Raw genomic sequence first — 25,417 nt, 5'->3', positions numbered from 1 at the left:
TCACATGCCCTTGATGATTTGACAGTGGGACAGCACCAAGCTATTGCGGGCCTTCCAGGAATGGGCAGTGTGGACATTGGAATTGGGATGTGCTGGGAAGTTGGTGGGGAACAGCTGTTGCTCAGGTCGATGTTCAGCTGACAGCTGAGGAGAGATTTCATCCATTTGTAACTGAAAAGAACTTGGCTAGCTATAATCATCTTAGTGGCAATTTGAAAGATGTACGGGGGAAAAAAAAAAAGCCGAAGCGGTCCACATGTCCTGCTTCTACAAACCAGACAGCAACAGCTGGTGCACAGGGTGGTCAAGTGTGACTGATAGACTTCCTCAAATATTGTAGTGGTGTAATATTCTATTTTTTGTTCTACTGTGAAGGAAACAGTTTTTGTTGTCACCTATTCTCAAAATCTGCCAAAAAAAAAACTGTGCAACAGGCAGACTTATCAAATAGTGAAAGAGGGATATCAGACAATTTAGTTAAAACATTTTATTCAGTGTGCAGTTTCCACTCGTTTCTTTTCAAATTGTACATGTAAAATCAATACACATTGAAACTGAGACAGGACATGAGACTAATCTACACTACTGTGAAAATGTGGACCCTTAGTGACAACTGACAATATAATACAAAAGGAAAGGGGTGGACTTTCAGTTATGAGTTCCATGGCCAAATTCAGCTGGAGACAGGTTTGGTAGTCACATTCGCATTCCTAGTGGTCTGCAAGAATTTCTGCAAGAAAATGAACAAAGAAACTGAATTAGACATTATGGCTTCATTGGGAGCAAACAAATATTTGGAGATAATGACCTTAGTACAAGAAGTGGAACATCAGGGATATATAGGAACTACAATAAATTCCATCTTTAGGGTATATCCACACAAACTACTGTGTGTGTGTTAGGCTTACCTGTAGGTTATCGTAGTGTTTGAGGGTTTTGCAGTGGTTGATTTCTGCCTCTTTGGCTCCAGTGAAGAACCTATTACACACCTTACAGAAGAAACCTGTCTTTGGGAGCAAGAACTCCATACCTGTGGACACGGACATGCAAGCTAGCAGCTGTTGACCACTTAAATCTCCAGAAATTAATGTAAGAGTGAAAACACAATGCAGATAAGATGAACAAATAAAGACAAGTGTCTCACCGACTGGTTTGCTAGGGTCAAAGGGAGGGAGGGAGTTGTCTGTTCTTGTCTGAGTTTCTGTCTTCAATTTCTCCTTCTCACTCTCTTCAGTGTTTGTTTCAGACCTCTCCAGCTTTCCTGTGAGAGACAGAAATTCTTTTAAATCTGAAACAGGGACTAATGTTAAAGAGCTGGTTTGGTACTGGTTTTACTCAACAAGCTTATCCAGATAATTCAGTAAACATGCTTTTTCAAATGGGATCCAGGTGTCTTCATCACTAAACACCTGTATCCCTCTCAGTGATGTGGCAAGGTGCTACAGAAGTTACATGTTACAGTAATATAACCAAGTAAAATAACACATTTCTAATAGGATTTCACTAATATCTTTACAGTTACTTTGTCCAGTAACACGTTACCACCTACAATGAAGTGTTTATTGACGATTTAATAAAAATGTATCCACACCAAGCCACATCCACCAGCATCCCCATGAATAATGATCGTCAACTGCCGAAATGTCTTCAGACTTTGGTTTATCAGAGAAAGGGGCAAAAACATAGCAGGTTAAGGGACTCTACAGGGATATAAAGCACAAGACTTTCATCGCTTATCTCCCTGAACATCCATGTCCAAGACTGCAGAAGTTAATTGTTCTCTACTCTCATCACACTGTTGTAATATAAGCAGGCTTTTTAATACACAGCGGTAAGCACTACATGTGAATGCATGAGGGGAGCTGGAGGAGGAGAGCCTTCCTAAAGACATATCATACCAGCCCCTGCTGGATTTGTAATGAACAGCAGGAAACTTTTGGATGGGTAGCCAAACATCACCGGTACCATCTACAGACCATCACAGAGCCCTAAGACACTATACTACCACAGACTACAGAGCAGCTTCAGTCCTCAGGCTTTGAGACCCTGAACTCATCCTTAACACTCCATTTAATGAAATAGATGTTGAGTGTCACAGAAAGAACTCAAACTCACCTTGTTCAAACAGGTTTTTTTTTTACTAGTGGAAAAGGGGTATCATAAAGAGGCAAAATCAAGAAAGACAATGTCTACCCCATCCTGGCCTCCAAAGTCATAGTTCTGTACTTGCATAACTGTATTTGGGCGAATAGAGCACAAACACCCTCTCTAAAGGGTTGCTTTTATGATGCTCTTATCACAAGCATGGACCTGGTTTTAAGACTAACTTAACCCTGCTTGGACATTTAAATACAGATACGGAGACCAATCGCTGGCTAACAGTAGAAGAACATCTCAAGCTGGGAGCTTCCCATAGCAACCATACTGTTCAGCTGATTTTAAACATTGCCCCCAGCCAATTCAAGGCTTTAAATGAAGATGTTGTGGTCACAAGCCTGATATGCGATCACATATACTCAAGTACTGCTGAAAATCGAATCAAATCAGTCATACTCAGATCTGCAGCAGGAGCTCCCGTCTCTTTGTCCGTTCCATCCTGCATCTTCTCGTGTTCCACTGTCCTATCAGTGACCACCACAATCTCCTCCCCCTTAGCCTTGGTTTGATTGAGAGCACTGTTCTCTTTCTCATCTTCCTCACTCTCTGCAGTCGCTGCCTCTGCTGCAGGGCTGTTTGAACAGGAGTCAGCTGGGGCAGTTGAAGCTGCAGGGGCAGGTGTCACACAGGGTCCAACCTCTGAGATGGAGTCCAAAGTGGCTGTCTGTGTGGTCTCTAAACAATGACAGATTTCAGGGAAAAAAATACACATTTAAACTTAAAGCAGCTGTAAGAAACTTTCATATTTAGTTAATTCTGGCCACTCCTGTAGAAAGAAGTGGTATGACCACCACGCTTCCTGTCATGAAGATCTTGTTCTGGCAATATTAGGTTTGTGGTCATGCTAGATTATTATCTGTGATATGACAATGATGAGGTTGTTTCAGTATGCATGTTCCTGTGTCTATACACAAAGTCTGCATGTGAGCCCACACAGATTTGGTTACTTAGGAAAATTGGTTATATACTTTGCAGAGTAATGTAATGCATCCTGGTAGCAGGTCCAACATCAACATTAAAAGACAGTTGTTTGCTGCACCACCAGACTACAGAGCAACTTCTTTACTCAGACTGTGTGACTCTTTAATTCATCCTCAGTACCTTGCAATAAAAAGTGAGTCTTTCATTGATGCTGGTTTGCTATTGTAGGTCATAAAAGGCATCAGTATTAAGAAAGATAGGGTTTCTTTCCTTCATAAAAGTGGACAAATCATTATAGTTGTACCTGTCTTAAGTGCTTCTGGTTCACATGCTGCCACCTGTGTTTGGGTTTGGGAAGAATCAGACTGTGAAGCAAGTGCATGTGACGCTTCAGTTGTTGGGATAACACCAGCTGTCAGATCTGATGACACCAAACCACCAGTCAGCACAGTCACAGGGTCAGACCCTGACACAAGCTGATCAGACTCAATCAGGGTCACTGTGGTGTCCAACATTTTTATTTCTGTGGTAACATCCTAGAGGCAGAAAAGACAAAGAAGGTCATGATGTCTCAGTCAGCCAGATAACAATGTAGAGAAACTCTTCAATATGATATGTAGAAGCTAACATGAACCTCTGGGGCATCCTTTGGGACAGATGTGGGATCGTCCTCCCCTCCCTCTGCGTTTTTATTGTCTTGCATGGGAACAGTGGGAGAAGGAGAGTGAGGAAGGTCGGTCACATCTCCTACTTCATCTAGTGTTACAAAGTCACTCATGTTGAATGGGAACGCATCCAACTCCTCCTCCAACTGATTAGAAGACAGGATAAAAAGAATTAACTCAAAAATATCTAGGAGAGAGTGGAAAATTCCATGACATGACGGCATCTTCTCACCATTTTGGTCTCTCGGGAGTTGTCATACTCTTCATCCCTCCGGGAGCTCTGTTTGTATGACCTCATTCCTGACACACCGTCACCGTATGCTCTCTTCCTCTCCCTTCTCACTCTTTCCTTCCTCTCCCACTCCCTTCTTTCCTCATCTCTCTTCTCCCACTCCCTTCTTTCATCCTCCTTCCTCTCCCTCCTAAAGCGTTCATCCCTCTCCCTCGCCCGTCTTGTCCCCTCCTTTTCCTTCTCCCTCCTCTCCCTCTCCTTCCTCTCTCTCTCCCTCGTCTCCTTCTCTCTTTTTGCCTCCCTCTCTTTTCGCTCCCTCTCCTGCTTCTTTGACTGCTCCTCCTCTGTGACGATCTTGGCTGGCTCTTTTGTTTCCTCTGCTGCTTTTTCATGCTGGTCTGTCTCCATTTGTGTTTCACTGTGATTCCCATTGGTGGGAAATGCCATGCTGTTGGGATGGCTGGCTGTCCTTGTTCGGCACTCCACAAGCAGTGCATTAACCATCTCTTGCGTCACCTGTTGAAACATGGACCAAAAAGAGATGTCATAATTTGTTAAAAAAAAAATTAATATGCTGGAGGTTCTTGACCCTTTCAACACAGGAGAACAGTCTGTGTTCACCAACAGAAACACACTAGCATGTTTTTGTTACTTTACCTTGGGGAGCTGTGGCATGGCCATCTCTTGAGGAACTGCTTTGGCATCAGAGCTAGGTGTTTTTGTGTCTTCACCAGCCTGAGTGTCACCATCTCCTACTTTGGATTCATCTACACTTTTTGTTTCCTCTGCTGCCTCCATGACAATTTCAACAGCTGATTTTTCTTTTGTCTCCAAGTCTGCTTTTGGTTTGGCGTCTGGTGCAGTGAAGGAGTCAGAAACAGTATTAGTAAGCTCGTCTTTAATGATCTCTGTGTCTTTGCTCCCATTGTCTCTCAAATCCTCATCTTCACCAATTCTCTTCTCGCTCTTCATTTTCTCATCCTTCCCATCACTGTCTTTTTCCATGCCCTCCAATGGACATTCAGAGTCCTCTTTATGTGCCATCTCCTCTTCTGCAGCTGCTGCTTTTTGGCTGCCTTTGCCATTTGCTGGTGTATCCTATGACGAGAGACAAGGACTGTCACATCAAGCACCTGCAGTTAAAGCTGTAATAACTCGTGCCACTAGTAGGTGAAAAATATCCCTGGATATCCCTTAACTCTTGACAACCATTCATGATCAAAGTTACCAACCTCAGATGAATCAAGGTATGCAGTGATGACTTTGGTCTGCGTGTTGGCTTTGGGGTCAGGCTTGCGGGAAAAGAACAGAGGATTGTTCTGGATGATGCATGGGAACGCCTGAAAGCGTTTGTAAACAGAAAGGGCCATGGCTGCAGTTGCCATCTCACAAATTACCTGAGCAGGGAAAGACACAAACAGTCATCAGCACGTGAGATTTCTATGCTTGACAAGAAAAGGTGGGATCAGGAAGATTTCAAGGGAATGGATTTCTAACCCAGGATATAGCTGGGACTCATAGCACACAATGGAATAGCATGTTTGGAGTTACACAGACAAACATCCTCACCATACTGCTGAGCTCTAGGGTCTTGATGACGGTACCAAAACGTCGCACCAGTTTCTGGACCTCAGAGGAGCCAGCTGGTGTGTTGGGAACATTTCTGATCACCAACAGGCTGCTCCAACCTACTGGAACAGGACTCTCCTGCAGGATACAAAGGAGGTTTGCCATTTACCAATTAAAAACTACAATATTATCAAAAATACATTCATAATTGATATGCATTAGTTACGTGAACAGCCTGGCACAACTGTGATATGGCCTCATTTTCATTTGTTCAGGTAAGAAAAGGTATGACAGACCCTCATTACCAACCACTGGCAACTTGGCAAGCAGAAGTGTTTTTGCAAAACTGGATACTTGGTAGCATGGGATTGCATTTCACAATGTGTCATTTACATTCAGGGCATTTAGCAGTACTTTTGTCTTAAGTGACTTACAATAATTCATACATACATTCATACACTGATGGCGGTGGCTGCCATGCAAGGTGCTGACCAGCACATCAGGAGCACTTTGGGGTGTAGTATCTTGCCCAAGGACACTTCGACATGCAGATCATGGGAACTGAACTAGCAACCTTCAATTGACAAGATGCTGGCTCAACCCCTAAGCCACAATATGTGCATTTGTGTATGTGTGGACACTTTGGCCACAGAGAACCCTGCTGAAGTTAACTAAGTCAGATAAACTCCATCCTTTCATTATCTGAGTTTCTTTTTTCTTCATTGTGACAGAGGGCAGAATGAATTGGCACTTGAATTGCTGTTACATTATTTTGTCATATTAAAAAACTGTGATGAACTACAGCACTATTGCCATTGTCTAGTAAATCATTTGTATTGTTTATTACCTACAACTTTCTTTTTTGTTAATCTATGCAGATTTTGAGAAATTATTGGGTTAAAAATTGTCAAACTAATCTGACAACACTCACTTCACTTTACAGGACTTTCCTTGCTTAACTATATCTAGAATGTTCTAGTGTCCTGGCCAAAGGTTCCTTTCAATTGTTGACAAAGTGACAAACAGAAAATGAACAAACACTGAGCATACTGAATCACAGTAACACAGTGCTTCTTCTATGAAGCAGCTGCAGGATGTGTTGTCATGCAGAAACTGTGATATAACTTAATTCAAGGTAGGTTACTGCAGTAGGAACTTTTACCCCACTGATCAAAAATACCACTTAAATGCACTAAGATCAATAAGCATGTATAAACTCTGCATGAAAATGATAAATTACACCACCTGAACTAATGACACATTATCAACATCTGGTGGTGGTGCATAAATAAAGGAATTTGGGATGCATCTATCCAAGAACATTTTATCACTAGACGCAGTGTTGGAGGCGGAGCCCCGTTCATTCCTCTGAAAGCTGCTCGGTGGTGTTCTGAAGCCTAAAAACTTTGATTTACCAACTAATAGCTAATAACTAGATTGCCAACCAAGTTTAGAGGCTAATATCTTGAATGGAAATTATTTAATCGGTACAGCTTTTCTAGGCTTTCCAAATGTTACTGGACCGAGTGGCTCAAATTATGACAGTCAAATGAGTAATTTCGTGAGAGTTGTGATGATCAAAGATACAAGATATAAATCACAGACATTGCTTTGCCTGCGGAAAGTGCGAATGGGGTCAGTAGGCAATTTTTTGCAGGTTGACCTGCATAGAGTGTAGACCCACTCATTTTGGTGACAGAGCAGCATTTGTGTAAACCTCCTTTTGGATTACTACACATATTAACACAATTTTGACAGATCAATTACTCAACGACTGTCAACTGTCTACAGATCAAAAACAGCCTCTTAGCAAATCCTGGTGCATTTACAGCAGTGCTTATTAATGTGTCCTATCCCCTTTAAATAGACCAGAACAGACACATATAATGGTAGAAATACTCACTAATGGGTCCACTGATCCAATCAGTAGATTGTACAGAGCCACCTGTGTAAAAAGTTTTTTTTTAGAATTAATTATCAATTATTGCTCATGATTCATTGTTCAACAAAAAAGTGAAACACATGCAAATAGTGACTGAATTCTGCCCTACTTCAATTACAAGAAAGAATCAACCTTACAAAAGTGACATACTTGACAAAGGAAATCAGACAATGACAGAGGAGAAATGATGATCAATATCTGGTAGAGGAAAATGATGATAGGCTTACCGGTGTGGTGAGAGTGATGCACTGTTTGAGATGAATCATCTTCAGCTCAGAGTTGTTGATCTTCATAGGCATAAAGGTGTTGACTTTCACTATCTCTTGAGCAATCTCCATGTCTGGAACTGACACAAGTGCCTAACATACAAAAAAGTTGTTTTCTTAATCTTGTGCGATATGTTTCAAAATTATGGCTGCACTATACATTAAATATAAATTATATATTTGATAGGCATTGTGATTGTGATATGATTAACTATAAGTAGGAATTATTTTTTTCCCCATCAGACATTTTATAATATTCACTGAATTACCATTCAAATTATGATGATGTGGAAAATGTTTTTGAACACATTTTAGGCCAGTTCATCCCTGCAGCACTACTCTACTTCATTATAATGCTGTTTGATTACCCCCTTCAACTTCATTAAATAATTGTGCCATTAGGTTATGGCAAATGTGTTCATACCAACCTTTCCAATTTTTGTTGCCAGGATGATGTCAGAGGGAGTTCCAAAGGGGTGAACCAGCTTGATGATGTCACTCTCTGACCAGCCGCTCTCAGGAAGTCCTGTGATCAACAGAACGCCTTTCTGTAGGAAGGAAGTACATTGGGATGTAAAAAAAAAACCCAGTATAACCAGTGATAGAGCCCAATTTCAAATAGTAATAATAATAAAAATATTAATAATAAGTCATCTGCAGTACAGGGGCCCCACAGTGAACACTCATGGCCCCTTTCCTGTTCACCCTATACACTGCAAACTTCTCCCACTAACCCCTCCACAGCCATCTACAAAAGTTTTCTGATGACTCTGCTATTGTCGGCCTCATCAGGGACGGGGACGACAGAGCCTATAGAGAGCTCATTAAGGACTTTCTGGACCGGTGCCAGCAGAACCACCTCCAACTCATCGCTGGGAAGACCAAAGAGCTGGTGGTGGACTTCCACAGGCACAGACAACCCTGCACACAGGTGGACATCCTGGGAACGGACATTGAGATGGTGACATCTTAGAGGTACCTGGGAGCTCACTTGAACAATAAACCGGACTGGACTGATCACACTGCAGCAACGTATACGAGAGGTCAGAGCAGAGTCCATCTGCTGAGGAAGCTCAGGTCCTTTGGAGTGCAGGGGGCTCTCCTGACAACTTTCTATGACTCTGTGGTGGCATCAGCCATTTTCTATGGAGTAGTCTGCTGGAGCAGCAGCATCTCAGCAGCAGGTAGGAAGAGACTGGATAAACTTATAAAGGAAACCAGCTCCATCTTGAGAAGCTCTCTTGACCCAGTGCAGGTGGTGGGATGGAGCAGGATGATGGACAAGCTGTCACTGATGCTTGTGGAGGAGTCCCACCCCCTGCAGGACACTATCACAGCACTGGGCAGCTCCTTCAGCGATAGGCTAACACACCCCAAGTGTGTGAAGGAGAGGTATCACAGGTCCTTCCTTCCTGCTGCTGTCAGACTGTACAACCAGCACTGCTCCCAATAGACCTAGCATGTGCGCTATGCCAACTCAAAAGATAACTGGACAATTCTATTACATTTCTTAATTTTATCACTGTCCTTTTGCTGCTGTGATGAAGAAATTTCAATGTTTGTGGGACAAATAAAGAAAATTCCGATTTGGAAATATGTCCCTGAATTATAAGTCTGACACGATAAAGCAGAATTAATGAGTACATTCACCAGTCTTGTCACAATATTGTAATATACAGTAGGGTCAAAAAGTCAAAACATTCATCAAAAGTCTTCTATTTTGCATTTGTTCCAAATGTAGTACAGTGTTTCCTCTACATTTATGCCCCCCTTCACCCTTTAAAAAGCCATTTTCCATGCCAGCCATTCAATAAAAAAGGGGGATTAAACTTGGCGTAAAAGTAAAATCTGCAGTCAAGTGTCATTTGTTTAGGCCGCCACGGCTCCACAGAGAGCCTGCCCCCGCTGCTGAAAAAAATCCTAGAGGAAACACTGTAGTACTATTTTCTTTACAAATGATGTCTACTCAACAACTTAAGTGAAAAGTTGAATCTTTGAAAAATGGCCATGAATGTATTAGTCTTTGTGTTGTTCAAAGCTTTCAAGGACATGTCATGAACCTTCTTCTTCAGTCATCTGACTTCAGTCCCATTCAACTCCAAAGACCGAGAAAGAGCACTCTGTGGCATCACAAGACGCTTTGTGTTAAACTGTTGCTATGCCATAACCATGCTAGAATAACATGATATTAAAGTTTTACACTTGTACAGTCCATGTCAGTTCAAGTGCATGCTAAGATATTCTGACATTCACAGACACTTTTCAAAGATTCAACTTTTCACTGAAACTGTTAATCTGACAATATCATTTGTATTGGAAACAAAATTATTTTTATTTGAAAAGAAGCAAAAAACAAGTATTTTGACTAGAGGTATAATTCCTTTGGACCAACTGTATATTTCTCAAGGTTTGGGTATGTATCATTTACCTCATCAGAGGTCTTCTGGTCAGCCTCACCTCCTGCAGTGGGGAGATGGAAGAGGAGGAGATGGGGGCCAAAATGCAAACAGAGTCATAATCAGTATATTTTCAACACCAGCCAGACATACTACAGAAATGGCAGCTTTTAATATAACTGACAAAGTTAAGACATAGTTATATAATTCTATAGTGAGCATTTATTTTGCCAAAAGATACATTTGGATATGTGAGCATTGACTTTTTCATTGGTAGGTATTGCAGTCTCTCAGCAAGAGCTATTTTTGCTCCCCTACCAGAGTCTTCCTCAACTGCACCTTTGTCCTCATCTGCAGCAGGTTTGCTGTGAAGACAGAATTGTTAATAGTTGAGTACAGGCTGAGCATGTTTGAAATTGGCACAGTGAGTTTCCAGCATTTTAACAGTAAAAAAGAAAATTAAGATAACTGTGACAGACCTGCTGTTGGCATCATTTGATGGGCCTGTTTCCGATTTCTAAAGGAAAATAAAACAAATGTGTTTACTAAAAAATTAGATAACTTAAATGCGGTCCAAAAAATCGTCCAAAACGGTTTCTCAACTGATTTTTACACTCAAAACAAAAACCTATTCTTTTTTTTTTTGTGGGAAGTTTTGTTTTTCAATGCATCAACTTTAAACAAGATAAACCATCAACACTACATGCATATCATTTGACACTGTACCTTGGCTACTAAAGCAGTGATTTGCTGGTCTCTGATGGAGAGATCTGTTGAGGTAGCCAGAGCCTGAGCATCTTCTGCCTTCACCATGCAGACAGATGCCTGCAACAGAGGAAGAAGGCTCAAGTAAGGTGGTCCTACATCAAGTGATGATATAGGACGAAAGCCATGATGGGATTTTGCATCACACAACCATTTTCAAAGATCAAAATATCCACTAATGATTTTAGGGCCCAGGAGTGACTGTTTTGAGAGACCAACTCAATTACTTGTAAGTCTTTCTTCAAAGATGTACTTACATTGTAAATGTTGATTTAGCATATCTTTTTACAACAATGCAGAAAATAAAGAATTATAAAATGGTCAAATTTGATATTATTTTAACGTGATTTTCTTCTTGCCTATAATATCATTTGAGCAAACGGCAACAAGAAAAAACAAATCAATATCATAAAATCAGATTGTGGCGTTATTGTTGAATGTCAGCCAATTTTCTTCAGATAATTAATAAATGTACAAAGCAACTTGTGATCATTTTAGATCAGCTGTTCCTTTCTGTTTATAGGCTGTATGTTTTGGACACTTTCATACCCACCAGAGGATTCTTTACTTGTATTCATTTGGCCTCCTAACAGGCAAAATTGACATTTTTCCTGCAATCACCTAATCAACAATCCTCCAATTAATATAAAACATAAAAATAAAAAAAAATAAAAAACACACTATTTAAAAAGTTTATTATTGCAAAATGCATCAATAACCATTATGTTGCACTTCAATAGCACCTTTTGTCCTTCACCCTTCTCACTCTCTTCCTCAGAGCATGGCATGAGGATCACATTGTTGATCTTTCCAAAGGACCCGACCAAGTCAGTAACTTCTTGTTCTGTGGCATCCTTTGGGATTCCTGTCAGATAAACCAGACGATCTGCAACAGAAGAGTCCTGGGAGCCTAAAGTCCCGAGCTTCTTCTTCTTCTTAGCTGGTTGAGGCTTGGCAGTCTAGAAACAAGTTTTCGGAACAATTTTGTTCAAGTTAATCAAAGGCAAAGCAATGCAAGATTTTACTACTTTGTTCTGAAAAGAAAACTCAACAATATGAGGAATTGTCCAATATGTCCTAATATATTTTGATGAAATGGATCTGAAGATATTCTACATTCAAGATCAAATCAAAATCATTTAACTGCCACTGAGATACTATATAAACACAGTTGATGAAATGCATTTAACATTTCCTGTTGTTAGCTTGCTTACTACATAGCCCTGCTTACATCAGGATAAAGAAAACAGTTCCAGACTCTCACACATCACAAAACATCTGTGTCTACTACTAATCTACCCTTCATGTAATTGTACACAATAAGCTGTACAATTGTTTGGTCAAAGTGGTCTCGTCTATCAGGCTTTACACAGCAATGGAGGAAAACAACCACTGCGTCAGTGGCCTTGGTACTTGCCGTCTTAGTGGCCTTGGTTCCAGGCCTCATCATGCTCTTAAAGGTTTTGGTGGAGGCCTGTGGTGGTCCATGTTTGGAGCTGTACCCCACCTTGGAGAAGGATGGATGTCTGCTGGAGTCAGAGGGGAACTTGGCAGAATTATCATGAGGACGTTTCACACCACTGCGAGAGGAACCCCCTGCGTGAATCAGAGGGATGAGGACAGAAGCAACAAGAAATAAGTTTTTTTTTTTTTTTATTACATTAAAATTAGATTGAAAATATAAAACCAAGTGTCCCAGTGTGATGGGAACACTTTTCACAGACACTGCTAGTATATCCATTTTTTAAAATTGCTTTCTTAAATTCCTGTGTCTGACTTCCTGCCTGTGCAGCTTTACAGGGTTTTGTCCACTACTGTCAAAAACAGACTAGGCAGCTCATGGTGCACTTGCTGGAATCACAAGTGCAGCTCCAATGGCCGTAATCAGTTCCGGCTGCCACATTGCGGCCAGAACCCAAAACAGACTTGCCTTGTGGAATCAGGGAGATGAAACAGTTTTTCAGGGTGACTGTAAAAGAGATTAGTCTGGAGCCCAGACACTGCAGTATCAGCTGGTGATGTTTTCACCTTGCGAGTCCATGTGTGTGTTATTATGACAAAATGTGGTCTAAAAGACATCCACTGTAGCTGGAATTACCACAGATTTAGTATACAGTATTCGAGTATGTGTCTGTCTGGAACAGATTTTTAAATTTTAAAGGTGTGTTGTTGAGCTCAAAATGAAGGCCAGTTTTTCAAGATGGCCATGGTATGAGCAAGGGGGTGAAAGAAGGAGACGTGTCACAGGCCTTTAAAGATGGTCTGCGGGCTACATGCTCACACAGATGCATTTATTCAGAAAGCATCATCCATTGCAGTATTCTGTGAAATGCCAGATGTGTACAAACCAAAGATTCTTTGAAGTAGTCAACGCGTATTACAAGAAGAATGCCATGACTTGTACTTACCTGTAAACTTTTATGTATTCATAGACATATCAACTGTGTACCGTTAAGAACTAATGTCGTGTTCTGCAGATGCCCGAGTTACTGGACAGCATCTGCCTCAAGTCCAATGCAATATTGATACTTCCTATATAATCAAGCGCAGTGTACTCTTAAAAACAATTAAACATTGTAGGGTAGCATTGTTTATTTTATCGTATTGTTTTTGGATGTGTGTGCACAATATATATCTTAAATCTGACCCCAGAGTCATCCTTGTGTATTGCCTCCTCTACTGCAGGAACATAATATTGTCCAACTTGGAGGGTCAGCATTTTAAAAGTAACCCTAATCCTATTGCACCCTAGTGCACTTTGTACACATGGTGCCTTAATTTGAAAGCATGTAGTTTACCTGTGTAGTGTTGATGGCGATAGTTGGGTGAATAAGGCCTCCCGTGTGGCCTGTGGAGATAGGGGCCCGCCCTATTTTTGCTGTGAGGAGGACTTGGGGTAGGAGAACAAGAACGGGATCCGCACATGGAATGCGATGGAGAGCCATCCCTGGGATCCCACAGAGCCCGGCTGCCATATCGCCCACTGCGACTGGCTCAAAAATAAAATTCATTGACAGATATAACCAGTGAAATTACATAACACAATCACACCAATGCTGAGTTTAATTAGTGAGATAGTGAAGATGTGACTATGGAGTCTAACTTTATGAAAGATATCTAAAAAACAATATATAGAATTATTTTCAAATGGATAACACAAAACTGCTCGGTTAGATCTGTGTTGGATTGGCTGGTCAAGTTATTTGAAAACTGATGAGAGTGACTCTCACTGGCTGTGGGTCAACACTAAAAACAGTTATTAGAAACATAAGAACCAACTGACCTTGGTAGATTCGGTTTCCAATCAGGGTACCTTCAGAGACACACACAAACACCTGTTAGCATGGTGTTCAACATCTTCTAACCCTTAAAATTGTATTTGAAATTCCTTAAGTATTTCCTATTAATAGTGAAAAACTCAGATTAAAACATTTAAGAAAGCAATGTGAACAACAAAGCAGAAGCATATTTCAGTCTGGATCATTGCCCATTATGTGCACCACTTCTATTGGGTATCATGATTCTGTTCATCAAAAAATATCAAATTAAAGAAAACGAGCATGTGTGGTCAGCAGAAATAGCCTTCAGACTTGTGCATGGGAAATGTATATTATAGGCTATATATATATATATCGATGCCTGTGAAATTCTGGCCAGCAAATACAGCCAATAACACAAAGCCAAAGTCCCCAGAAGATCATCATCTGAATTCCACTTTGATTTTTCCAATCAACAATGTAATTCTATAGTGCCCACTGACCATCCACCCTCCTGCCACACCATCCTCATCACACAGCAAGCATCAGCTCTGGCATCAACAATTTACCTCAGTGTTTCCCACAAATGTATTTATTTGTGGCAGTCTCACGATGCACTGGGGTCTTTCTGATAACAAGCTAACATTGTGAAAGATGTGTCTGTAAAACTACATAATTTTTCTTGAGCCTCACAACCCCCACAAAATATCTCAGCAGTCATCTTCATACTGGGTAGTAAGCCGCCAATTGGCCATCCTTTTTGCGGCTAGGTCCGTGGATTTAGACAAAAGGGGGTAAATTGGGGGTCTGTTTTGGTCCGCTAATTTGAGGCCTCGGAGGGTACACGTATTTCCGCCTCCATTGCTATCTAAATCCGAGACGTCAATGTGCCGGCAATTGCGTGAGATGGGCAGAGGTGTCGATGACGTGCACTATTGTGCAACCCACAGCCGGGGAATTTTAAAACCAGAAAACAGCTGATCACAGCAGTCACTTCATCCACTTACGTCAAGATCAGCAACTGGAAAGCCGCTGAGATCCAGGAGATACTGGCGTCTCCTGGGTCTCTATAGCTGACTCTGTTGTCCGCTTGTTGTTTTAGCGGCAAGCTATAAACAGTCGCTACTAAGAACCCAGTTCTAAACTCCAAATGGGGTGCAATATAAAGCTCTCATTTTGAAGACAAATCCGTTGTCACTGTTCACTGCCCAACTTCGTGCTTCACGCCATGTCACATGTTTACCTACCCTTGTGGCGGCCAAGTTGCGTTTTTTGGAAAAGGAGGAATATTACACCTCCCTTTTAGAAAGACAAGCTGGCACATTGCTGCCTTTACTATCTAAAAGGGGGGAAGTGACTATGACGATACACTCTGCTATACTGGACATGCAAGATCTCAGCAGCACATTAAAGATTGTCTCACTTGTTGCGGAGGTCTCTGCAGGCAGCAGTGTGGTTAACAGTGTTAATATGGTCAACCCAGTCCTGAAGAAAAACGACAAATGGGAAAGAAAGATGTCATAATCAGAGACAAATGAAATCAATCCTAAACAAAAACTACATCCTTATTTCAAACATGATAAGATAAACAGCAAAAGCAATCTGATACCACATTATCTAGAGTGAAAGTATAGAGACTTAAGCTCAAGTCAATGTTTGTTCCCTAGTGTTTTTTAAATATTGCTCAAAAACCCTTAACTGAAAGTGGAGGCCCAGTTCTTTGATTCTTATTTCTGTTCCAAGTTATGTTACTGCCGCTAACAGTAATACAATACTATACTTGATCTTGACTTTGAACATTAGATCACTGAATCATTTGTGTTGCTAAAAATGTTCTGCATTTCTGCTTTCAGTTACTCAGTGCGACAATCAGTCTTCATCATTAATACTCTACACCACTGGCAGAAAAAAAGACAAAAGAAATGCTTTTAGTCTTCTTGTTCCAAATGTTGTCCAGATAGGCCCGAAGAAGACTGATCATTTATTACACCAATATCTGCTCATCCATCGATTTGTTGTCTATGCTGTATGGAATTCAATATGACAATTAGTTCCAAATAAAAGAAAAACTCCTATGTTCAACAAGTTAACAATGATTCTGATAAGCCAGGTTTGCAGACGGAAATCTAAAAACCTTACAGTATTGTCATTTTGACAAAGACCATCTAATATTTTGTTACATCATGACATATGACCCTTATTTTACTAATGACACTTTTGAATTTGGCGAAACCTTTATAAGAGACAAATGTAAACCTTTTAATGAGAAAATGTTAGACGAATGAAATGACCATTGACAAAATGCTTTTGTCAGAATATACCAGATCTTCAAAAAATCCACACTTGGCATACCTGAGATATTAGGACAACTGCACTCAAATGTGAGTTGATATTGATATAATGACACTGATGTGAAATACAAACCATTTTAAAACTAAGTTATTCCTACATATATTCAATCACAACACCGTTCAAGCACGAGAAACTCAACTCTGACACTAGAGACCGGAGCGTTGGATATTCTCAAAGATCAAAAGGAGTTCATTCAACAGCAATTGCTGTTAAACTATGATAATGTTTCCACTAGCGTTGAAAATTCCTCTGATCAGTTTATACAATATTTTTAAAATTGTACTTTGTCCAAGGTAAGCTGATCATTATTGTATCTGGTGTTCATATTTACCAAAACTGTTCAATTAAGCTCCCCACAGATGACCCTGAAGTCTTGAATTTTACACCCCTCAATACCAATTTAATATACTCATGATTGTACTATATATTGACCTTTATATTATATATAGGGGTAAGTAAAAACCAATAGAATAGTTAGGAAGAAAACAACAGGTTTATTTGATAAAATAGCTGAAGGACTAGGACTGCTTAAAAATTAGTGATGTAGTTGAAATTTTTAACCTTAAACCTACTAGGACTGTTTGAATCCATTACATCTAAGGTGTTTATGAGTAGTACAAATTAGTTTCTTCAATGTTAATTTCCTGGGAACCTTTGGAACATGAAAACAATTTTAGCATTCAAACTGTATTTGAACAAGCAATTCCAAAGCAATTCCAAAGCAATTCCAAAGTTCTGTCTCTTATAGTAGGATGCTGTCAAAATTAGCTTCAACTGCTACAAGATGTTTTTTTTTTTTTTTTTTAAAATCTTCCAGCCTTTTGGGGCAACTTCTAAGTTTAAACTCAAGTATTACTTTACTTCACCAGACAGTCATCTTTTCCAAAGCCATGTCCACCATTTGTATCAATTACTGATGTCAGGTGCAGCTGTGGTGATTGCATGTCAAACCCCCCCATCTCCAAAGATTTTAGGCCTAGAAACTGCCATCCAAATACAAAATACATCACACCTTAAATGAACAATGTAATCAATGTTCCACTGACGTCTCACTACGAACAATATGTGAAAGCAAGTGTTTTGGAAACTGCTCTCTTGGTAGCAATTGGCATTTCTGCATAAAACTGGGCATGTAAGCTCTGACTATAGCCTTCAGCAAAGATTATGGCCACAAAAAGCTATCAGTCTGGGGTGCTAATACCTAGCTTAATGCTTTTTATTAGAGCATGCTTGAACAGTAAGCAGCCATTATTCAAACAATGGGTTTTGCTGGCATCAAGCTATCTACGTTGTTTTTAGACTTTCTTAATGGGAATTTGTATTTGTGCACAGCTTGAATGACATCAAAATCACCCTCATCTTGACAACTGCCTGGAGAAGAAAGGATGAAGACTAAATTTCAACATGTGTAGGTATTCCTTTCAGACATTGGTACGGGAGCATGTGGGCACTCACCTTTTCCTGATCACACTGTATGTTGCACAAGGAGCAGGTATGGGGATACACCTTTGGAGACACAGCTGAGAAATCACTTATCATGGTGGGGGTAGGTAACTTCTTGCTGCTGCTGTGTGGTTTAGAGCCAGATGAAGAGGAGAGAGACCGTCTTGAAGAAGCCTCACTCCTGGTTTCAGATGAGGGCCGAAGTTTGGGTCCATCACGTCTGTAGTCCCTGTCTAGATTACGAGATTTAGATGATGATGATGGAAAATCCCTGCCAGGTGACCGATTGCTCTTGCGATGGTCGCTACTTGTCCTGCGATAGTCCCGGTCTCCATGCTTGCTTGATTCAGTGTGTTCCAAGCGAACCTGCCGCCTTTCAGCTTTATCAGCTTTTGGAGCTGATGAGGTGGACGAAGAAGATGGGTACATTTTAACTGTCCTTTCACTGGAGAGCGGCTCTCTTTTGAAAGTCTCTCTAGTAGTATTCTCTTCCTTTGTCCGACTGGCATGACCATAGTCAATGACTTTACCTGCTGTCTGTGTAACAGTTAGAAGGCTGGGCACTTCCGGAGAGCGTGAACGTGCCAAAGGCGAAGAACGGGAAGAAGGCAGTGGCATATCATGAATGTTGCGTGAGAACGAGGATGTGGAAGTGGAAGCCACATTTTTCTGGTTGCCTGACTTATTGATTTGGATGTCACGGAGTATGAACGGTAAAGTATCTGGAGTTAGCTGATCATCAGGGTAGTGACTCAGGACTTCTAAATCCTCATTTGAAAGTCCAAAGCTAGCCAATATACTTCCTGCACTTTCCGGTGTGTACAAACCCTGCCCATCCCCACCACCACTGTGGGGGTGGCGGGCTTGCGAAGATGGTAATTCAGTTACAGGGGGAGTCCAGCTTTGCATGCCTGTTCCAGTGTGGCTGCTCTGGGGCTGTTGTTGCGGCCCTTGGTGTCGTTGGGGCTGGTGGCTAGTATTAGGTGGAGGACTGGCAAACAGTTTAGTTGGAGGTTGGTAGCTAGACCAGTCTACTCCTTGCTGTTGGCTGGGCTGATTATCAGTGGTGAGTGCCATTGGGTTAGAGCTGTAGCTTCCATGTTGACCAATCCCAGAATCTGAGCTTTGGTTTTGATGTTGGTTTGCTCGGTTCATGTGGTCAACAAGGCGGTGATCCATGTCCCTACCACCACGTATGGCCAGGGCAGACTCAAGTTCATCGGGGAGCTGAGTGGGACGGGGAAACTGGAAACCCATCACCTGCGAAAGCATATCAGGTGCAGGGCGATTCTGATGTTGGTTTGGAGGCGGCTGATGATGAGGAGGTCTGGGGCCATGAGGTGGCCCCTGTTGTTGAGAGTGGTGGTGGTACATTGCAGCAGAGAAACACACTTGTGTGTTTCTGTAACCTTTGCTGGTGGTGCCTCGGTTAAACCCAACAGCTGACCCCCGTTGTCTATTGAGAAGATTCAGTAGGGCCAAGTAAGGAGATAATGCTGCTGCAAACCCGTTGATGTTGTGACACTGGTTGCCAACAATAGTTGCTAGAGTAGTAAGCTGCTGGAGGGCAATCTGCGCCTGGGTCTCAATCTGAGCCAATCTGAGCGCTGTCACTGTTGCAGCACCAGCCACAGGTCCAAATATGAAATGGGTCCCTCTGGTGCCGTTGGTGACGGAGAATGTAGCACTGGGTTCCAACTGAAGGATAGGAGCAGGGCGCGAAATACTGTCTGTGTGCACAGCGAGGCTGTGAGGTGGAAAGCAGAGATATACTATTACAGACGAACAAGCCTTTCCAATTTAGTAGTAGCTTTCAGATGATGTCCTTTTCCCCACGATTTCTTATTACAGGTTGGCACATTCTTCATTTTATTGGTGCACTTTTCCTTTAAATTTTGTCAAATTATCAAGAAATGCCATCAGCTACAAGAACTGGAGGCAAGTGTGCCCACCGTGTTTTTTTCCTTAGGGCAGGAAAGCAAAACAAACATTATGCAACAACAGTGATTCAATAAAAACACAAAAAATCCTCAAATTAAGCAAATGTAGATTTAACCTATGAGAACCCTACCCAGACACAAACTCCTGGCATGACAAAAAAAACCCAAAAATTATAGTTAACACTTCTAAAGAAACACTTACAAGCCTGTAAAGCATATCGACATTACAACACAGTGGACAATTATGTATAAGCCTCATTACCATTCAGCATAAACTATTCTGCATACACAATGTGGAGTGTTTCCCTTGCAGGTAGCATAAGAGCATACCAATGACAAATTGCAAACCACACATCTTGTCAAATGTAGATAGGCAAAACCATATTGTTATTTGCAGAGTTCTGGTCATAGACTGCCATCAATCATAACAGTTAATGTAATGTTAGCATTTAGCTCATTTTGAAATATTGTCTATATCTTTTACCTGAGCCCGACTTAGGCTAAATGGATTGTTGTTTATCCTTTAACAAAATCTAGCAAACTGCCCTTAGAAATATTTTATTCCAGCATTAATTTCCAAGTGAAATCATGTCAAAAAAAGACAGGATATCTTTCTGGTCTGCCACTATGTCCCATATGAAAATCCAGTAGTAAATTTGTGCAGTACATATTAAGTCAACACAACATACAACAAACAACCTCACCATTAAAAACCCAGACAGGTGAAGAAAATCACATGGATCATCTTGTCAAAATGCAAAGTTCTGCTAGGAAACCTGAGTTGTGCTGGACCTACTAGCCACTCAGTTTGTTTTTTTCAACCAGTCCTTTAGTTTAAATCAGCAGCAATATGCAACTGCCTGTAAACTCCTATATGCAAGAAATAGGCCATTGTATTTTATAAAAGGTAAATATATGAACTCTTAAGGAAAATGTTCCCTCTCTCCGTCACACACACACACACACACACACACACACACACACACACACACACACACACACACACACACACACACACACAAACCCTGAACTAATTAAGTGATTGCATTGGCATTTATAACAACATGCTCATCTTCTCCAAATGTCTCCAGTAGTCTTGAAGCTGGTTTATACCTTTATGGCATCCATATCCTCCAGGGCAGATTTAGTTGTATCTAAACTGAAACTAGATAAATTATGTTTAATATTTAAAAATTATGCACACATTTGAGGAGAGCCATCATGCCAATGATTTGTGTGGACTTGTCCCACTCCCCACTGAGGTTGCAGCAAAGATTATTTTGAGTATGCTATGCACGTATCCTTTTCAACCTAGTTTAAAAACACAGTTTCCCACTGCAGTTATGTAATGACTTGTAAATAGTTTTACTTGATTCGTTTTCGTAAGATGAAAAGTGAACACAGCCCTGGAAGTGGCTGGGACACACTGACCAAGAGACAGTCCATGTCTATGCCTCAACAGGCCACAGCCAATTCCCTCCCCACCGTGGGGCTTCCATAGTTAAGATTTGTCCCAGCATAAACTACAGATCCTCAATCTGATTGAAATAATGGAAATATGGCTGCCACATCTATGCCTTTAGCCTTTAGTCATGTTCCTCTGGCCATTCCTGGGCAGTCTGCATTGTCACAGGAACCACTGTTCTGCTCATTGGGCCACTTCCATTAGGCAGTGTACATGGTTTGCAACAGAAGCACCATTTACACTGTCGAGGTCCTGCCCCAATTCACCGCCTCCATCTCTGTGAGAATATCTCAGCGGCGGTGTGCGGTGAAATTTTGCTCTGATACACCTCTGGAGGTAGTATCAGAGGCGCAGTACTGACGAACTGAACCAGTGTGAATTGATAGGTCAACTGTGCATATCGAGAGTGTGTTGATCAGACAGTCTGATAACTACACAGGTCCTTCACTCAACTAAATAAAGAGAAATGTCACATAAAGCAATGTTACATGACCAAACAAAAGTAATGTAGTAACTGTCTTTGGCAACTTATATGAGCAAAAAATTACCACAGATATACTGTGGAAAAGTGTCTGTCTTCCCGCCTGTCCAACCATCACTTCATTGCATTTCTGCTCGAAAAAAACAGCGTCTGCCACCAAGTGTTTGTGTTTTAACAAAAAAAAAAAAAAATCAACGATCAGCCCTCCAGACCGAGACTTCAGTGAACTTTCCCCCAGAAAACAGCCATCGGCCCCGTGAGCAATGGAGTCAGACAGCGTCCAGTTTCCTGATGCCGATTAGAGGTGGATAAAAATATCGATTCATCAATCGATTCAGGCAAGCAGCAGCCCCCGACCATCGCTGTCCTTTGCCGGATGCCTCTCAGTCCCCGCCTCCAACAGCTGAAAGCACCTCGCTCACGACCTCACTCGTGACCTCGCTCGAGGGTCGGAGGGTGATGCACCATGGAAACACCGTCGGAGATGCGGAGGCGGGTAGCCGATGTCTGACACACTGCTCTTGCTGAGGCTGTAAACTCCCAGCGCAGCCAGTCTCACCCTGACCACTGCACCGTGCGCCCGCGGGTAGCACTCCTCCGGGGAGAGAGAGGGGTGTTCAGCGTCAATGTTTTACTCCCTCACGTGCAGCCGGAGGGCGGAGGGACCACGGTTATGTCTATGTTTATGTCAGACAAAAATGTACCATGCAGTCCCAGAAACAATGGCACTTTCTCAGCATAACTATGGTTGCACTATTTTTTTACTTAACACATTGTGTGCCTTTGTTTACATTTCGAACTAAAACTTCCTAGAGAAAAGACTCATAATTTAAGATTACTTTTTTGAATTTAAAAATTATCAGCAGGTCCTCTAATGAATTATTACTGAATCAATATCAAAGCATTTAAATCAATATTGAATCAAACTGATATTGAATCGAACTGCAACCTAAAGAATCGAAATTGAATCGAATCGTGAGATTCTTAAGAATATCCAGCCCTAATGCCGATTATGTTATTGTATAATTTAGAGTGAAAAACATAACTTTGACACTTTCCAGGATGTTTAGTGGGTCAGGATCTCAATCACAACACACTATAACAGCATCCATATGATTATAAACTATCCACAGGTTTAGACTGACAAGAGGACACCAGGGAAACACTTTGAAAAAAGCACAGACATCATCATGACGTGTACCTTCACGCCTCTTTAGGAGCCTCAGGGCCAGCTTTCTGTGTGAATTACACAGTGTTTCATCTTTAAAGTGGAGATGCTTCGCTCTGTGTGAGTGACCAGCAGTGGAGAATTAGCAAACTGCCGCTGCGGCGATAATACAGCTTCTCTGTGTGAAAGTGGCTAGAGTTTGAGTGGTAGGGCTCATCAAAGTGCTATCCTCATGAATGCCAGGACCAAAGGTTTCCCAGCAGGACAATGCATTATAAAGAAACTATTTATTACTTTAACTGTCATTGGTTTTAACATTTTGTCCGATAAGTGTATGTTAGAGTCCAAATTCAAGTTGGTGATGTTCTGCTGCCTTGTAACAGACCAAACCAAGCAACCACATTTAAGCTTTTGGGAAAAAGGCAAGATCGTATGCTAAAAAAACCAAATAACTACAGACATGATAGGGCTGATTTTGCTGTCAATCCTTTTAACAGATATTGGTTAAGGACATTAATAGGTAAAACAGTCCAAGTTAATTAACCCAGCAATTAACTAAGGAAAACATGCAGCTTGACAAGCCATTTCCAATGCAAAAAAATTGAATGAGAAAGTTATTAAAAATGATGCAAGGATTTTAACCTTTTTGGAATAACGAAATGACCAGTCCTTTAAAAGAGTTAATGTGGTTTGGTTAAAATGCCTTTTATAGATACTTTCACATAAATGTCACCAATGTAGAGAGATATTATATGCCAGGAAATTAACCAAAAGAGAAAGGACCCAAGAGAGGTCTCCTTTCTGTTATAAAACCAGGATTTCTGCTAATACAGCGAAAGCACTGATGTTGGCGATGTTCTTGAAACCAAAATGTATTATACAAGCATTGACAAGCAATAGCTCTGGACTGTTTGTGCAACGTCAACGAGTGTACAGTGTGTATACAGTTAAGGCTGTTTGTCAGTGAATGGCTGTGATTCAAAACACCCATGTTTTGCTTGCCACCACCTGATTAAAGTGAAGGGGGCGAGTCACAAAGCTTCTGAACACTTCCACCCAGGGTTGAGTTAAGGTGGACCAGCTACGATCTCCAAACTTTACTGGTGGAAAACCTGAAAACTGTGTTGCCTCATCCCGGTGCTTTTTAATTAGCCAAACAAATACATCAAAAGCATCCATCTGCATTTTGTCAGTCGGACAGACAGACAGGTGCAGTAATGGAAATATGATTTCTGATGCCACATATGGTAGAAGGGTTGGCACATGTTTCCATTATATCAACACGTAATTACAGTACATGCACACTATACAACATATCAAAGTGGAGAATCAACTTAAACCACAGACATGGAGACACTATCAGTACACCTACACAAAGACAACAATAAAGAAGCTAAGACTTGGAGGATGATGTTTAATTGTGCCGGGAATCCCAGCGAGTATAACACTTTTTCACTGTGTATTTGATCAAATTTGTAAAAGGATTTTGAAACGACTCAGGCAGCTTTACTTCCTTAGCGATCTTCACATACAGCTCCAAGGTGTATTGTGTTTATTGCTGCTTGACAGCCCCTGCATGGCGCGTAGAAATGCATCCGCAATGGCCTACGAGGCGGCTCTGGGGACGTCCCAGTGTTTCTATACCAGGCCAAATCTTATAGATAGCTACTACGTCGGAGAAATATTTGCTTTTAAACTATTACAAATCACATCTTGTGAAAAAATCGAAGCGGGAGAGGCAGGGCTATCGTACGTAGTCCCACAAATAGCAGCCATTTTGGGTTGCACTATCTAGCCAGCTATTTCGAGCAAAAACATATCACAGGAAAGTAACATTTTATAGACACCTTTACCAATTCCGAATCCATAATAAGTTAAATATCTACCTTTAACAGTGATACGAGGAGCGCCTTTGTACCCGGTCTCAATTCCTTTGCAGCCCTTTGTCGTTCAACTCAGGACAAACCACTGTTCCGCTATCAGCAACAAGATACACTTCCGCCCCAAACGTTTCAGAATAAAACAGTCATGTCCACAAATCGTCTTACTATTGATAAAAATATTACAATTATACTTCAAAATACATCAAATAGTGATTAATGTTCTTGATATTAAATTAGTATGTCGCCAATAAGGGTAAGGGTCTTATAGTCTCAGTTTGTGTCACATATTTAAGGTTCCTTAATATGTGCAGAAACATAGTGTTTCCGGGCCAAATGACGTCACACCAATTGCGGTGGCCCATAGGACCTCATTGAAACGCCGAGGTCGAAGAGTGGCCAATGGTATGTCAATCCTGGTTCAGGTGAATGTACCGATCCGCCGACGTGACAGCATGTGTCGCTTGAGACTAGTATGCTACGGAAAGTTCAGACCCCTGGTGAATATACAAACGTAA

General features: G+C 41.2%; 1 protein-coding gene across 1 annotated transcript; it reads right to left on the bottom strand.

The window, feature by feature from the left end:
- LOC119004797 (zinc finger protein 638-like) lies at positions 1-25,060 on the bottom strand. The gene is made up of 24 exons (XM_037072054.1): positions 24,906-25,060; positions 17,978-19,712; positions 15,594-15,655; positions 14,197-14,226; positions 13,712-13,902; positions 12,331-12,509; positions 11,657-11,872; positions 10,875-10,973; positions 10,628-10,665; positions 10,467-10,513; positions 10,181-10,212; positions 8,181-8,300; positions 7,714-7,845; positions 7,448-7,489; positions 5,545-5,682; positions 5,208-5,372; positions 4,633-5,073; positions 4,273-4,491; positions 3,713-3,889; positions 3,383-3,614; positions 2,554-2,832; positions 1,145-1,261; positions 909-1,030; positions 1-144 (listed from the first exon to the last, which is right to left on the bottom strand). The coding sequence occupies exons 2-24, from the start codon at positions 19,337-19,339 to the stop codon at positions 1-3; spliced, it is 4,584 nt and encodes a 1,527-aa protein (XP_036927949.1). The 5' UTR covers positions 19,340-19,712; positions 24,906-25,060.
- Between the last annotated feature and the right edge of the window lie 357 nt (positions 25,061-25,417).

This window comes from Acanthopagrus latus, chromosome 1, assembly GCF_904848185.1.
Source record: "Acanthopagrus latus isolate v.2019 chromosome 1, fAcaLat1.1, whole genome shotgun sequence".
In the NCBI taxonomy this organism is placed as follows: Eukaryota; Metazoa; Chordata; class Actinopteri; order Spariformes; family Sparidae; genus Acanthopagrus; species Acanthopagrus latus.
The sequence above is the reverse complement of the archived record's forward strand: the minus strand, read 5'-3'. Positions and strand labels throughout refer to the sequence as shown.